Source organism: Mangifera indica, chromosome 19 (assembly GCF_011075055.1).
Source record: "Mangifera indica cultivar Alphonso chromosome 19, CATAS_Mindica_2.1, whole genome shotgun sequence".
Taxonomy (NCBI): Eukaryota; Viridiplantae; Streptophyta; class Magnoliopsida; order Sapindales; family Anacardiaceae; genus Mangifera; species Mangifera indica.
In genome coordinates this window covers 3,090,095-3,107,380 of record NC_058155.1, presented here as the reverse complement: position 1 = coordinate 3,107,380, position 17,286 = coordinate 3,090,095, and the positions used below count along the sequence as shown (strand labels likewise).

The 17,286-nt window shown below is 33.6% G+C and overlaps 1 protein-coding gene, 1 long non-coding RNA gene and 1 pseudogene across 2 annotated transcripts; 1 reads left to right on the top strand and 2 right to left on the bottom strand.

Moving 5' to 3' along the window:
- Positions 1 to 19: 19 nt before the first annotated feature.
- On the top strand, positions 20 to 3,632 carry LOC123202547 (annotated as a pseudogene).
- Positions 3,633 to 5,419: 1,787 nt separating this feature from the next.
- On the bottom strand, positions 5,420 to 6,588 carry LOC123203611. The gene is made up of 3 exons (XR_006499322.1): positions 6,390 to 6,588; positions 6,014 to 6,175; positions 5,420 to 5,769 (listed from the first exon to the last, which is right to left on the bottom strand). It is a non-coding gene; the product is annotated as an uncharacterized LOC123203611 (long non-coding RNA).
- Positions 6,589 to 7,457: 869 nt separating this feature from the next.
- On the bottom strand, positions 7,458 to 13,364 carry LOC123203443 (disease resistance protein RPV1-like). The gene is made up of 6 exons (XM_044619799.1): positions 12,793 to 13,364; positions 11,280 to 12,348; positions 10,795 to 11,094; positions 10,154 to 10,702; positions 8,780 to 9,709; positions 7,458 to 8,662 (listed from the first exon to the last, which is right to left on the bottom strand). The coding sequence occupies exons 1-5, from the start codon at positions 13,266 to 13,268 to the stop codon at positions 8,855 to 8,857; spliced, it is 3,249 nt and encodes a 1,082-aa protein (XP_044475734.1). The 5' UTR covers positions 13,269 to 13,364; the 3' UTR covers positions 7,458 to 8,662; positions 8,780 to 8,854.
- Positions 13,365 to 17,286: the final 3,922 nt, after the last annotated feature.

The window sequence follows — 17,286 nt, the reverse complement described above, 5'->3', positions numbered from 1 at the left end:
ATCGAAGTCTCAAATTATCATGCAATTAAAGCCCTTAAATACCTCTACAAAAACTCTAATGTTTTTCTTTACATTCTTATTCCTCTTCTTCTCAAGCTTCCTTGAATTTCCTTCTGTTTGGACCTAAATTCATGAACAGCAACACACAGATTCAAGTTTTCCTCTTGTTAATTCCACACTAGAGCCTTTCGCTGATATGTTAAGTGTGTTCAAGAAATGGGATTTTAAAGTGGGTTGTGCCCAATTCAGAGAGAAATACAAGAGTCAAACTGGGTCGAAGGCGGGTTCTAGTATGTCTGGTTCGATACAAGAATATGTTGATGGGAAATGTGATAGATTGAAATGGGAGAATGTTAATGTTTAGGTTAAAGGGTGGACTTGGATTCCTGATAATTAGGATAATTTGTATTATTGTCAATGTGGGTTGAGTTGTTTGTGGACTAAATCTTTGGTTCTTGTTGATGAATTTGGCACCTTGTTGTTTGAGACCATTACACCTCTGCTTTAGGTATCCATTCTTCAGCATAATCTTAAAAAGTTTTATGCTTTTTGTGCTTTTTTGCAAATTATGAGGTTAGTGATTCGGTGATTACTGTTGGAGACTAAAGTCTCTTATCTAATAAATACAATATAAGCAGGTGGTATATAAGTGTGAGAGATTGAACCTTAACACAAGTCAGTTAGTTTTGTATAATATGAGTTTTAATCTTTATACTTATAGGTCTAATAAATTTATGATATGGTATCAAAATACAAGTCAAATGACGTGCTTAATAGCCTAAAGTGTTCCTGGATACCATCCAAACAGACTTAACTAACAACCTATAACCTAACATCGTAAAATGTTTTTGAATACAAGTAACAATGTATCTATCCAAACGGACTTAGTTAACAACCTATGACCTAATAGCCTTATGTTTTTTGATACAAGTGACAACAACCTATGACCTAACAACTTAATGTTTTTGGATACAAATGACAATGCATCCGTCTAAATGGACTCAGCTAATAGCCTATGGCCTAAAAACCTAAAGTATTCCTGGATAACAACTTATGGCCTAACAGTCTAAGGTGTTTCTAGATACAAGTGGCAACGCATCTGTCTAAAATAGACTCAGCCAAATGGTAGACCTAATAGCCTATGATGGTTACACTTGAGGGAGAGTATTGGATACTAAAATCCCACTTCTAATAAATACAATATAAATAAATAGTGTGTAAGTGTGAGAGACTGTTTTGTGTAATATGAGTTTTGATTTTCACACTTATAGACCTGGTATATTCTTGACAATTAGAATTGGTTGAGCTAATGATTGCATTGTAATGTTGAAATCTTTAGGATGATATTTGAATTGTGGCCATGAAGTTTTGATTTGTGATATGAATTTGAATCAATTGCTAATGGTCGGGAAGTTGATCAAAAAGTATAGTTTCAGCAAACCAGACTTCGTCGTTACGGTGTCGTTCTGCAGCTATGCATATCTCATTGTTAATTGCATTACGTTTTGCATTTTGTTTGAATTAGATTTTATTTGGTTTTAAGTAAATTGTTACTACAGAATAAAAAAGGCAACTGACGTGGTTGTTAGCTAGTTATGAGCTGTTAAATAGTTTTGTGAAAGAATCCTTTTAAAAGATGCATGTAACAGATTTGGAGATTATGAAACATATAGTGTTTATTGTCTTCTTTATTGGTTCTCTGTATTCTTAGCTTCTTCTCTCTAGAATTCTTTTGGTTCTTGTGTTGAATTTGTACTAGAGTTTATCAATCTGTTATATATTTATATCATGAAATCTAAATTCTTTTATGGATTTAGAGGATAATGTATGCAGTAATGACATGGTTTAGGTGGTTGATTTTTCCTTGGTGATTTGGCCAAATTCTGGAGTTGGTGGATAATAGTATTGGCAGGTTTTGATCCACATCTTAATTTATATGTTAATCCTTTCAGTTTGGTTTTACGGTCTTATTCCTCTAAGCTTGCGTCAATCTATTTGGCTTCAAAGTAAGATTAGAGTAGCACTATGCTTTCAAAGTTTATAGACCTAGGATAGCATTTTAAGGCATTGACAATAGACACCGGTTTTTCTTATGGAAAGTTTTAGTTTGCATGTTTGGGATCTTCCATATATAGAATATATGTGATTCCTAATAACTTATATATTAGCATAAAAAATTACCTAAGTCAATCATAAGGTATCATTGTACATTTTGTTGATTTTTTTTGTCCTTTCCCTTTTCATCTGTAGTGAATTTTGGGCCTCTGACAAAAGGTATAGGTGCCTAATCTGCCTTTGCTTCTTGTGCCATATGTATAGACTTTTCTGAGTCAACAGAAAAACTTCTATATGTTTCTTGTTAAATATAATGCAGTATGGCGAGATGTTAGATGACTTTCTTACCTAGTAGGATGAAGAAGTCAAATGGTATTGTGATCACAAGCCTTACATCTCATCATGTATTAGAGAAATTTTTGTCATTTTTACAACATTCCACAACGCTCAGAGTAGACTGAAATATTCATTTGATTGAAAGAGTAAAGATCCTCATATAACATTGGCATTGACAATGTTGTTTAATATAACAACTTACTGGTTGCTATCGTTATGATGTTCCATCTGAAGTTCTTGTTTTGTGGTTTTCAACTGTTAATATTTTTATAAGCATTGTCCAACATCCTCTGTCGTATAATTTGACTTGGTGGTTTGTCCAAAGAAATGTTTGTTTTGTGTTGTGTGTCATCATTATCTACCATTTATGCTAGCAAACTTTAATGCATTCCTTAAATGTTTTCAGAGACGGAAAGGGGATCCACTTCGAGTGTACATGGATCTTGAAGCTGGTAGAAGGCGTTCAGGTCTTGAGGACATATTTATTAGTTATCATGCTAAAGATGATGTGCAGTCAACTTATGCTGGTGCACTCTTTCACAATGGTCGAAATTATCAGATCTCATCTTACAAGAACAATGCAAGTGTTAGCTAAAGTTATTTGCTTCTTTTGATAGTTTCCACTGATTTTTTCAACAAAAATTACTTTCAATTTTTTTTATTTTTCTGAAGGATACACTTGTTTATTGGTCTTCATCACGCTGTCTTCCTCAAAGAAATCGACTGGCCCAAAATCTCCTGAGCTTGCTGCCTCACCATTCGTTTGGCAAGTGCTTGAACAATGTTGGTGGCCCAGACATGGCCCTTTCTATCTATCCTGACTGCAACAATGATGCTAGCGTCAAGCCAAGATGGTGGGATCATTTACATTGTGCCATGTCTCACTACAAATTTGTACTTGCTATCGAGAACACCATGACAGAGAGTTATGTGACAGAGACTATTTTAGGCTCTGGATTCTGGTTCAATTCCCATCTATTTCGGAGCCCCAAATGTTTGTGATTTTGTCCCACCACACTCAATAATAGATGGAAATAAATTCAGGTCCTTAGAATCATTAGCTTCTTATGTTAAGGGCCTAGCTAATGACCCTGTGGCCTATGCAGAGTACCATGCTTGGAGAAGATGTGGTGTCTTGGGTAACTATGGAAAGACTCGTGCAGCAAGCCTCAATACATTGCCTTGCCGGCTGTGTGAGGTTGTTAGCAGAAAAGGTGGGAGAAATGCAAGACCTAAGTGAAATTTTGCCTATGTTTAGTTTGTTTGGGTTTGCTTTTGATGGTAGAATGATTGTTGGTGGAAGGTGTACACAGGCTAGATTGAGCGGATATACACAGAAAAGGTTGAAAAGAATACAAGTGGTTCTTTTACATTGAGAGAATGCCAACATTAGCCTAGAACTAACATATTCATATAAATTGTTGAAATTGTATGTCTTCAAAGGGTGAAAACGGAAGGGAATTGAATATTGTACGAGAACAATAATATTAGTTCTTGGAAATTACATGATCGATGGTATGTTTGAAGCTTACAATATTAAATGGTCAGTCAAATGCATCCATCTCTGTTGTCCTTCATAGTAAAATTTACAATCAATGACAGAAACACTAAATTACATGTAAGGGGCGAAATTACAGTGTTTGTTCAGTGAACGAGGAACACTAAAATATAAAACATTACAGAGTCCATTACATAAAGTTTCAAATGAAACAATAATTTTAAATGATGAAATCTTATATCTATAGGTCTCCTTTTGAATCCGATGATGAGAAGTACCCATTTTTTGAGAGCTTTAATCTGTTTCTTCAGGGCTTCTTCTTCCCCTTCAACAGGTTTCTTTTTCTCTCAAGGTGAAAGATTAGGAGTATTATTTGCCAGAAAATTCTTAATTTTGGTTTAAAAAAATGGGTTAATTGAGTAGTTCAATGATAATTTATAAATAGACTCATAATACCCTTAAGGACTTCAATATTTATTAGACTATTGATGAAGTTTAATAACTTATTACATATTGGTTAGGTATATTCTTCAAAACTATAACAATTTTGTTAATTGAAAACGGTTATTCAAAGAGATTTCAAGGAAGGAAGATCTGTTACTTCAATGTAGATTATTTCAACAACGTTACAAATTCAGATTGCATAACATATCAAATATTTCTATACTCCGTAATTTATTAATTCAATATTTTATAATTTTTGTATAAATTATGCAGATTAAAATTGCATAATTACATTTGTTCATATAATGACATCTAAGCTATACACTTTGGGGGTGTTTGGTTTGAGTAATGTTTTATTACTAAAATAAAATATTACCTTAAAGATAGATTACTTAGAAGATTACTAGATATAAATTATTACTATATTTGATAAAATTTGATAGGTATAAATAATTATTATATTTAGTTAAAGGTAATAAAAGATTACTAATAAATTATTTTATTTAAATGTCTTTGAATATAATTATTTTTAAATATTTTTTATATTATTTATCATATTAATTAAAAATAAATTTATTTTTATCTCAAAAAATTAATAAATAATAATATAATTATAATAAAATCATCATACTTAAAATACCCTCATTCCTCCTGGAATGACCTATTTATTCTTGGAACAACTACTAGGATTTTGGAATGGGCAAAACAAAATCTTTGAAACGATTATTTTGCTTTTTATGAAACATAAAACAACAGTTCTGTGCTTGAAATGACCTTTTTTTTCTGTTTTGTTGACAAAAATATATGTTCATCTATAATGAAACGCCTATTAATTGATCTTAGAACTTTAAGTTAATACATTTTCAAGTATAAGCTACCAATATAAGTTAATGGACAGATTTGGGTATCTATACAAAATCGTCAATTCACACAGTAACCTAAATCTTTCTATTTCCTGGCTATCCTTACCTCTCATAGGAAGAGAAAATCTTCTTGCGTCATTTTCCCACATTAACCTAAATAACATGTTCCCCCCAATCAATAATTCTACTATCAAATTCATCCATTATATTAATGCAAACAACATTGATCTTTGCTTCAATTTTATAAAAATAAAAATAAAAGCATCCAAATAATAGACATAATACAGGTCCTTAAGCACACAGCCAAATGCAAGTGCATATTAAGCTTGAATTCAAATATGCTTTCTTTGTTTAGAACAGACATTAGTACCTCAGCAGCTTCCCTTCTCATAAAATTTGAATTCTTTAGTTTTCATCCATCTTCATCATAAAATTATGCAGCAACATACATTATCTTTTGCCCCATAATTGTCTCTAGGGCTCAGCACAGTTATGGCTGCCACATCCAAATCAGAATCATTTGCACTAAACTCTTCCACTTCTTACTCATGTTGAACTCCATGCAATGCAGAACTTCTCACATCCAAATTGATGATAGAGCAAAACAACAAAGGTGTATCAATAATCATGATCAAACAACTGATGTATGAAATGAATCAAATCAACTCAGATATATGTAAGATTACTTATATTCTATTTCCACCTTGTCATCTCTAGATAACCATATAAATATTGATGGTCATCTTTTTGCAAAAAGAATACAGAAATTTGATCTTACTTATAAACAAAACATTAACAGAACAACGGTGATAGGTACCTGAAGCAATTCCAGCAGCAACCTTCCCTTGTAAACGACACTCAATGCTGTCAAGCTTTTAGTTCTGTTATATTAAGACAGTTCACGGCAATAATATTCTCTACTCCTTACTGCTCTCATCTTCATTCCAGCAATACATACTCAACATCATCATGCCACAATCTAATCACAACAGTCATAACAAAAATTAACAATACAAAATCAATAATATAACATTCCAAATCAACTAAGAAAAAAAGAGATATTCTTCTTCATTAACTGGAAGTGCATTACAAAGTCAAATCACCAATTTTAGTAATTACATGAACTCAGGATCTCTTTCTTCTTACAAAATGCAGAAAATACCCAGAAACGACAATAAGCAAAAATAACTGACCTCTGGGCTTTCGAGAGGCCTAGTCCCTCCCCTTGTACTCCTACTTTTCCTTAATTCTGCTTGCTCTCTCCTCCAGGACTGGCACCTCTCTTTTGTTTTTGTTTCCAACAACAAGCTCTCTGCTTGCCACTTACATCTCCAGCTTTTTGTTGCTCAGGCCAATCTAATTCTGCCACTTGCTTTAACTTCAATTTGCCAGGTGTACTGATACGAACCTTAGGAGAACCACACCTCAAAAGCTAGCTATTGAGATGGGAGAGCCCAAGGCCATATAAACCCCACATTAGTTGTCCATACTTTCCAATGTGGGATCCAAGTCCCATACCTTGCATTTAGGATCGTAACATACCACCACGCTCCGCAGCCCCGGCGCCCACGCGGGCTGGCTGTGCGCTAGCTCCCTGCTAGCCCCGGGCGAACACTGCAATGCCGGCGTCACCACCCGCGCCGCACGATTGCAACTGGGAGACATGGTGATGGCTCTGATACCAAATGATATAAACCTTAGGAGAACCACACCTCAAAAGCTAGCTTTTGAGGTGTGGTTCTCCTAAGGTTCGTATCATTTGGTATCAGAGCCATCACCATGTCTCCCAGTTGCAATCGTGCGGCGCGGGTGGTGACGCCGGCATTGCAGTGTTCGCCCGGGGCTAGCAGGGAGCTAGCGCACAGCCAGCCCGCGTGGGCGCCGGGGCTGCGGAGCGTGGTGGTATGTTACGATCCTAAATGCAAGGTATGGGACTTGGATCCCACATTGGAAAGTATGGACAACTAATGTGGGGTTTATATGGCCTTGGGCTCTCCCATCTCAATAGCTAGCTTTTGAGGTGTGGTTCTCCTAAGGTTCGTATCATTTGGTATCAGAGCCATCACCATGTCTCCCAGTTGCAATCGTGCGGCGCGGGTGGTGACGCCGGCATTGCAGTGTTCGCCCGGGGCTAGCAGGGAGCTAGCGCACAGCCAGCCCGCGTGGGCGCCGGGGCTGCGGAGCGTGGTGGTATGTTACGATCCTAAATGCAAGGTATGGGACTTGGATCCCACATTGGAAAGTATGGACAACTAATGTGGGGTTTATATGGCCTTGGGCTCTCCCATCTCAATAGCTAGCTTTTGAGGTGTGGTTCTCCTAAGGTTCGTATCATGTACCCTTCATTTGGGCTCTCTTCCTCTTGTGTGATACATAAATTCTAGACCTAACATTTCCCCTCCCATCGAGAGGCACCTTGTCCTCAAGGTGGAATTGTGGGAAAGCTTGTTTGAAGACAGTGTATTGCTTTCATGATTCTCAAATTCTGGTGAATTTTTCCAGGCAACAAAAACCTCCAGCTCACCATTGTCGGTATACCTGTGCTTGAGAACTTCCCTCGGCAGAAGCTCCAATTCCCCTTTTTCAGTCATGCAGTCCGGTAGAGGTTGGCTGACCATGGAAGGCCCCAATTGTCTTTTGAGTTGCGACAATATGGTTGGTGAAAGAGACCAAAAATATATATTCTTTAAAGATTGAGTTCATGATTCTACTAATAATAACACTAATCATAAATTACAAATTTGAATTCTGAGAATTCCAAAGTATATGAACATATATAGAAATGATAACACAGACCAGAAGAAAACCATTCAGAAATCAGTCATAAGCATGAAAATAGTATAGACATAGAGAAAGCATTACGTAATTATATACAGTTAAGAAGGCGTATATATATAAGTTATGTAATTACATACCTTGAGCTGGATTCGCCTTTATAGAAATTTGAAGATTTAAATCCATCTTCTGCACCATGGATGGAACATCCTGATCTTTTCATAGTTTCCTCCAACTCTTCAGTGAACAATAAACGAACCCCACACTTCTTTATATTTTTTATCCAATTTGTCTCTGTAAATTCTAAACTATCTAAGGGACGGAAACAGATAACGACTTTCATATCACAAGCGAATTTAAAATCTTTTGTCCCAAATACGTCCCATATAATGTGGTCATATGTTACTAATACATGATCTGACTTAATACACTTGGTCAAAAGATACGTCTGTTCACTAGACATTCTGTCCACATCAGGGTGACTCAGTTGCAACGTAGAACCAACACCAAAGAAATTACACTCATCACAATTATCTTCAACTTCAACAATGAAACAAAAGGCAAGACCCAGAACCTTCTCATTGAATGAAACTTGTGGTAACTTAATAACTGATCCACTACTTTGAATGTTAAACCATTCCGGAATGTCACTTCCAGTGTAACAAATTTCAACTTCTCGCTGGGGAGTTACCTAATACATTACAGAAAACTTGTTATAACTAAAATTGTTGATTTAACATCATTTTTTTTTTACTTCAGATCAGAAAAAGAAATTGAAATCATGTGCAAATGAGAGATAAAATGATACCTCATATGCGAAATGGTTAATTTTACTTGAGTACGCATCCAATATAGAATCACTCAAAATGTTTTTGATTGCGTCCTAATCCAAACTGACACAATTGAACAAGCTCAGTGACCTTCTATCAGGTCCTGGAGTTATTAGATTTGTAAAACCTGATAATTCTTTCAGCAATTTGCAACCATCTGCTAGAAGTTCTTTTATATTGCGTGGAAGCTTTGGTAAGGATTGAAGCCTATCACAAAACCTTATGTTAAGGCTTTGTAACTTGGAAAGGTTCATGATGTTTGTTGGGATGCTCTCAAAATTGTTTCCTTCCAATTCTAGATCTACGAGTAAGGGCAGATTGTCAATATTATTGGGTAACTCTGTAATACTGCAGTAATTCAACTCTAATCTCTTTAAAAATTGCAAAGCTGATAGAACAGCGATAACTGAAGGCAGCTCTTTAACAGTAATTCCACTAGCTTCAATTGCTTCCAACCTCTCTAACTTTCCCAAGTCATCAGGCAATCTTTCAAGTTTTGAACAACCCGACATACAAAGATATTTCAGAGATTTCAGCTTATGAATGGTGTTTGGAAGACTTTCAAGGCTTGAACAATTTCTAAGACTTAATCTTATCAGAGATGATACTTTCCCAAACGATGAAGACAATTCTTTTACTGCAATTCCATCTAAATACAACTCTAGGATCTCAGGTGGAAACTCTGGAACCATCTTTAGATTTGACGAACCAGAGAGATCAAGCTGTTGAAGAGATGTCAAATTACAAAGGCTGCTTGGAAGACTTTCAAGGCTTGAACAATTTCTAAGACTTAATCTTATCAGAGATGATATTTTCCCAATTGATGAAGACAATTCTTTTACTGCAGTTCCATCTAAATACAACTCTAGGATCTCAGGTGGGAACTCTGGAACCATCTTTAGATTAGACAAACCAGAGAGATCAAGCTTTCGAAGAGATGTCAAATTACAAAGGCTGCTTGGAAGACTTTCAAGGCTTGAACAATTTCTAAGACTTAATCTTCTCAGAGATGATACTTTCCCAATCGATGAAGACAATTATTTCACCGCAGTTCCATCTAAATACAACTCTAGGATCTCAGGTGGGAACTCTGGAACCATCTTTAGATTTGACAAACCAGAGAGATCAAGCTTTCGAAGAGATGTCGAATTACAAAGGCTGCTTGGAAGACTTTCAAGGCTTGAACAATTTCTAACACTTAATCTTATTAGAGATGATATTTTTCCAATCGATGAAGACAATTCTTTCACTACAGTTCCATCTAAATACAACTCTAGGATCTCAGGTGGGAACTCTGGAACCATCTTTAGATTAGACAAACCAGAGAGATCAAGCTTTCGAAGAGATGTCAAATTACAAAGGCTACTTGGAAGACTTTCAAGGCTTGAACAATTTCTAAGACTTAATCTTCTCAGAGATGATACTTTCCCAATCGATGAAAACAATTCTTTCACCGCAGTTCCATCTAAATACAACTCTTGGATCTCAGGTGGGAACTCTGGAACCATCTTTAGATTAGACAAACCAGAGAGATCAAGCTTTTGAAGAGACGTCAAATTACAAAGGCTGTTTGGAAGACTTTCAAGGCTTAAGCAGTTCTTAAGATTCAGTTCAACTAGTCTGGAAGGGCTTTCTATGGAAAACGATAAGGTTTTTATTGCAGTTCCATCCAAACACAATCTTTCCATATTACCTGATACCCTTGGAGCAGTGTTGAGATTAGAGCAGCCAAAGAGAAAAACATCTCTTAAAGACCTTGATTGAATGCCAATTGGAAGATTGACAAGGCTTGTGCAATCTCTTAGAATCAACCGCTCTAGATTTGAAGCCTTTGAAAGGTCTGGGACTTCAAGTAGATGTCTTGAGTGACTTAGGTCAATGTATTTTAAACAAGCAAGATTCTGTATCAGGAAAAAGAAATGACCAATACAATTAAAAAAATCTAATATTTAAAATTTATGAAAGAGAATTTTCAAAAGAAATCAACATATACCTTGATGCCCGTCCATAGTTGTTTAAGATTATTGTTTTGCATCTTAAGTACAACAAGGTTATCAAGATCAAATTTCAAAGGCAACGATGGGAAGGGATAATAATCCCAACAGAGGCATTCTAACTCTGAGAAATCAAATTCAATGCTGTCAAAACCATGAACTTCATTATTGCATCTCCAATATAAGTTTTTTACTATAAGGAGTCTTAGATTAGCCATCTCTGAGAAAGTATGAGGATTTAAGTGGATCTTTCTCATTTCAGCCATTTCAAAGAGCATACCTCTCACTTTGTCAGTTCCCTACAATTAAAATCAAAAGATAAGTTTACAGCAAAATAACATGATATACCTCTAAACCCGAAACCAATTACTTCATGAACTATTCTATAGGGAAAAATGAAAAAGATACACTACTAGTTCAAACATTTCAATATATCCCATATACTATAACATATAAATTGAAAGTTAATGTCATGTATATTTACCATATTTTTTTCCAATACTCGATCTACATCTTCATGATGCCACAATCGACTGCGTTGGCCAAGTTTAGTGATTGACTCTTGTCGGACAATTTCTCGACCCATCTCTTGAATCAAATCATGCATTTCTATTGTGGTAAATAGAATAGATATAAGAGCTTTATCAACAAGAACACGTATTCGATTATGTGAAGTAAATTTACCAACTTGATATTTATCACATCCTTTAAAGAAGCATGCAATATTTAAAAATAAAGTCTTCTCTTCATCAGATAATTCATCATAACTCATCTTAAGCACCTTTTGGATAACCTCATCCGGAGATTTTTGTAAATCTTCAAGTGCACTATACCATTCAAGTTTTCCTCTACCAAGGAGATGGCTACCTAAAACTTCAAGAGCTAAAGGCAAACCTTCTGTATAACTTATAACTTTTTCTGAAAGCATCAAGCAAACTGCATCAATTCGATGGTTTTGTTTGAAGGCATGTTGTTTAAAAAGTCTAAGAGATTCTTTACTACCTAATCCTTCGACCTTATATATGGTAGAATCATCCAATCCACAAATTGTTAGCACTTGTTTATCCCTTGTGGTTATAATGATTTGACTTCCAAAACCCAAGTCTTCAAGATCTTCAATTAATTCTTTTATTTGTTTCGAATCTGCCACATCATCAAAAACAGTAAGAACTCTTTTACGTCCAAGCCTTTTTTTTGTGGATGTGTTTCTTATATCAAGGTGTCTATCCCCTAATATTGCATAAAGAAATTCTTTTTGCAAACGACGCAGTTGATTTATATTTGATGCTTCCCTAACATTTCGAGCAAAATACGAAGCTTCAAATTGACTTGAGATTTCATTGAAGACTGCTTCAGCAAGAGTCGTCTTGCCTATGCCACCCATACCCCAAAGTCCTAACTTGCATACTTTACTTGACTGATCAGACAATAAAGATTTAATTTTCCGGATCTTCACTGCTACTCCAACCAAGTTCTTATTATGGCTATAAGACTTATCATCCAAACCCTCCAAAATACATTCAGTAATTGTGTCAACAAGTTCCGATTCAGGCCTACATTAGAAACAAAAAGGTAAAAACAACAATAACCTTATCAATAAATTAATGAAAAAGAAATAGAGACAAAGTCGGATTCCAAGAGCCCAATTTTGGTTTGGACTTTCCCAGGAGAGTTTATGCATATATTAAATAAAACTTATAGAAATACAACTTTTTTCATGAAACTGATAATAATTTGGTTATAGCGTGAAATCTAAGAATAATTTGATTAATAAATAAATTAAGATAAATAATGTGGGGGAAGTTTGATTTATATAAATTAAGCTATTTTCAAACAACTGAAATGGAATTTTGTTAAAGGAACCAAGTAAGGTTCAATCGTATAGTTGGACTTATAGAAGTTGTATTTGAATTTTATCTTTCATAATTGAAAGTGATTTTTATATAGAAGAATTATCATAATAATAATAATAATATCAAAGCACAAAAAGCACCCACCTGATGGAATTTGAAACAACGCCAGATAGATTGGCTGCTTCCGTCAAAGCATTCCTCCATCTCTGCAACATCTCTTTTTCCTCCATATATTTTACTTCATACTGGTCAAATGCATCTCCATAAGTCCCTGTTTGCTTCCTTACATCTGATGGATCTACATGATAGAACACTGGAATCACAATCTGACCGTACATTCTCCTGCAATTGAGGATCTCTACAAGTTCTTGGAGGCACCATGTAGAAGAAGCATAACCTTTCGAGAATATGATGATTGAAATCTTTGATCCACTAATCGCATTCAAAAGAGATGGTGATATCTCATCTCCTCTTACAAGTTGATCATCGATGAAAGTAACAATCTTTCTCCCACACAACGCGTCTTTGAGGTGGCTGGTAAAATTGTCTCGAGTGTCCTCACCTCTGAAACTGAGGAAAACATCATACTTCACTTGAGAAGAAGAAGAAGACGAAGCCATCGCAGTTAATTGAAGCAACAAGACTATTTCTTCTCACAGAGTTACAAGTTGTATATTTTTTTCCTGGGTTCAATTTCTTTGCTTTTTCTCAGGAAATTAATAGAGTGACCGACATCCTGTCCCACCCGAAAGTCAAAGGGTTATATCTAAAAGACCAATTTAAATAACGAAATATTCTCGAAACTTCCCCCAACTCAATGGGGTAAATTGACATATTTTAGTAGAGTGAATTACAATTTTTTTTAAAGCACAATCTTAGATAGTATAAATAAAAATTTTTCATGCAAAATATAACCTTACAATTTGTTGTATTTGTACTTTTTTATTTTTCAAAGTTATCATAATATCATATCATTTTAAATCAATAAAAGTTTAAAATAATATTTTAAATATTCAAATTATATAAAAAAAATTTTATTTTTATTTCTTTTTAACCTCACTTTTTTTTTTCTCTTTTCCTATAATAAAAGTGTCTTTATCATATAATTATATATTATAAGTAAACTAAAATTTTTGGAAGTATTGTAGGTTTTTTTGGAAATCTGTATGGGTTATTAAAAAATTGGAAAAAAGTTTGGAGAAATTTTTGAAATATTTTTTGTCCTCTTATAGTTTCAAAAATAATAATTACACACCCAAAACTCATATAAAATGCAACAACTTATGGGTATGAATGTCATATTACAACTATTGAGACCATATAGTAGTTTTAAAATATATAGAGAATTGAAAAAAAAATTTAGAGATTGATTTGTGAGTTTGTAAATCTTTTTAAAGATTAAATTATCATGTTTAATATATTTGAGTTTGATATAAAGATTTTTTATTTTTTGTTTCAAAGTTAATGGATGGTAAAATTACTATTTTGCCATTACATCATTAGTTTTTTTTAATGAAATTTAATTTTGGATGAGAAAGTGTTATTGTGCCAACTAGGGGTGAAATTAAAAGTGTTTGGTAAGAAATGATATATGAAGTTATTCCCTATTTTAATCATTGAAAAATAATGGATTTTACTAGAAAATCATTAAAAATGAGCATCTATTATTTACTTTTAATACATGAGTTCATCACACATCTTTTCAAATTTAGAAATTAGATTAAACTTCTCCTAATAATTTTTCTCTTTGTTTGTTTTTTATATTCATTTTGCACATAAGTTTACTTAGATAGTAGGATACACATTTATTATTAGACCTTGAAGGGATTTCAAGGCTAGAAGCTAAAAGGATTTTAGCTTCAAAATTCGAAGAGAGATTGAACAGCTGAATAGGATGCTTGGAGTATTTCAATTTTGAGCATAAACAACTGTTAGTATGAGAGTTTTAAAAATTAGTTAATTGACTTTAGTATGTAATTGACAAAAAGTTAATTGCTTAGTTGATTATATTTGATAGATTTGTCGTTCCTATATTACCCTAGAGGTACATACAAGTTCCCATGCTAGCAAGTTTTCCACAAGTCTAGATTGAACAATTGTGTAGGATATTACTTTCTCTCTTATTTATTTATTTACTTAACTTATTTCGTCAAACTTGTATGCACAAGCAATTGATGATTATTTACAATTTCAAAATTTTTAATTTAAAAGCTAGTTTGACACCGCTTGCAAATAAACCCTTATAAGGAGCTATTGTTTATGTAAATAAACCAAGGCTTAATGCATAATTCCATTGAATTAACATAATAGAGATCGACAAGAATGAAGCATTAATTTATAGATTAATGATTATGTAATCAAGAGTCAAAAGCACATTACCAGTATAAGATTGTAAAGCTCTGGATCGTAACAAGAAATATCATGCAATAATTAAAATAAAATCCAACAATAATTGCTTGGCTTAATACTTCATCTAGCTTAATTTTTCTTGTATTCAATATTGTAATGGTAGTTCTAGCATGACCAAATTCTTTAACAGTATAATCAAACAATACTCACATGTTAGAAAGCATATTTGTAGTAAATGCTTCTAAGTTTTCTACAAACTTTAGCTCATCTGATTCATTAGTATCTTCACTACCCTCATTATCAGTAAAAGAGCGTTTAGTTCCAATAATTTTTTATTACTAAAAATAAAAAATTATTACAAAGATAGATTATCTGAAAAATTATTAGGTATAAATTATTATTATGTTTGATAAATTTAATATGTATAAATAATTATTATATTTGGTTAACAATAATAAATTAATAATAATATATTATTTTATTTAAATATTCTCAAAAAATTATTGAGTATAAATTAGTATTATATTTGTTTAAATTAACACGTTTTATATTAAATATTTACTTTGTGTATATTCTAATATATACATTTTTTGGTAAATAAAAAATATATTAACAACACAAAGGCAACCTCCAAATTAGCTCACGGAACAACCTAAACTCGTCCTATTGAAGGACAACAAGAACCAATCTTGAGTAAAAAAACAAAGAAGACTAGACAATTTCGTCTTAAAAGTTTATCTGAGTTCTTACAATGATAGGGTTTAAAAAGAGATATAACCTAAGTTTGTACATATCATCCATACAAAGGCATACGCCAACCAAAACAATGATAGGGATCAAGAGAAAAATATTCTAATATATGTTCCTTTTTAATAATATATTAAGTTTTTTTTATCTTGTCAAATTATAAAATTAATTGATTAAATTATTTTTTATTTGTTATTTTCTGGTCAATATAGTTTTTCTAAAATACTTTACACTTTACTTATTATTTTAATTAAAATAAGAGTACTTTGTTCTTAAAAGATTAACAAGTACAAATAAAATTATAATTATTTTATTAATATTTTAATATTTAAAACGAAAGTAATAAATAAACTATATGGTTGGATATAAAATTTGATAAATTTTATAATTATATTAATATTGAGTATTATTTAAAATTGTTCGACAATATAGGATGATTTTCGTTTGAGTTTCTACATGTTGGGGAAGTTAGTACAGTGTTTTGGATGGAGAGAGGCGACAGGGGATAGAGGAGGAAGTGGCTGGAAGAAGGACAATGACGAAAACTAAATAGGGAGAGGGAAATGAAAGTTATAAAAAGTTTAGTGGGCGGCCATATTATGATAACTTGGAAAGTATCAAACCTTAAAAGAGGAGCGGGAAATTTTGAAGCATGTATGGGGTTACCCTAGTTGGTTATTTCTTTTATAGAGCAATCAAGGCTTAGACTAATGTATGTTAGGGATTATGGTAGTGAAACAAACAACTCGTACCCAAGGTATGACCCGATTTGAGCCTAACAAATTCTAAAGGCTTGTGGAGAGTCCTTTTACGGGCTTAAGGTCGTTTAACACCTTTAAGGATGTAAAAGCGAGCACGGGCTTTCTTGAAATGTTTTTCTAGATCTTTTGGGTTGAATGAACAACATTTGAGCTTGAAAAATTCTTCACAAGCCTGGTCTGCAATATAGGTTGGATTGCCTAAAAATTCCACGTAAATATTGTACATAAATTGATCAATATCGAGAATTTGCAACAGTTGAGTCTGTCTGTACTGAGCAAGAGCAATCCACCATTCTTTTAAATCACCAGTGAAATGAGATACAAAAGAAGTCAAAACTTGTACAAGATTAGCACCAGGTTTCAACATTTCAGTATTGAGCCAACTAGTCATTTTATGGATACGGTTACGATACTGGGAGACTAGGATGTCATCAAAGGTGAAAGTCTTGTAAGCATGTTCAATGTGATGGAGCCAGGTAAGCATTAGGCTAACAGGGAATTCAATGGCGATAGTGTATTTTGCAAGTAAATACCATAAGAACCATAGGGAATTCCAAGTAAAATCTTGAGTAGGGTTTCTCATAGAGAAGAGTGTGATGTAGGGAAAATCGGGATGGATGCCAATAGAACCTAGAGTGTATGGACCAGTGTCTTGGATGGTTTTGGTTTGATAGGAGAATAGCAAGGTTCTGAAGGTCTCGGTTTCATCAATAGGTAAGGTGGAGTAAAGGGAAGAAAATTCAAAAGGTAGGTCTGTAATGCCAGGAGGTAAAGGATTAAA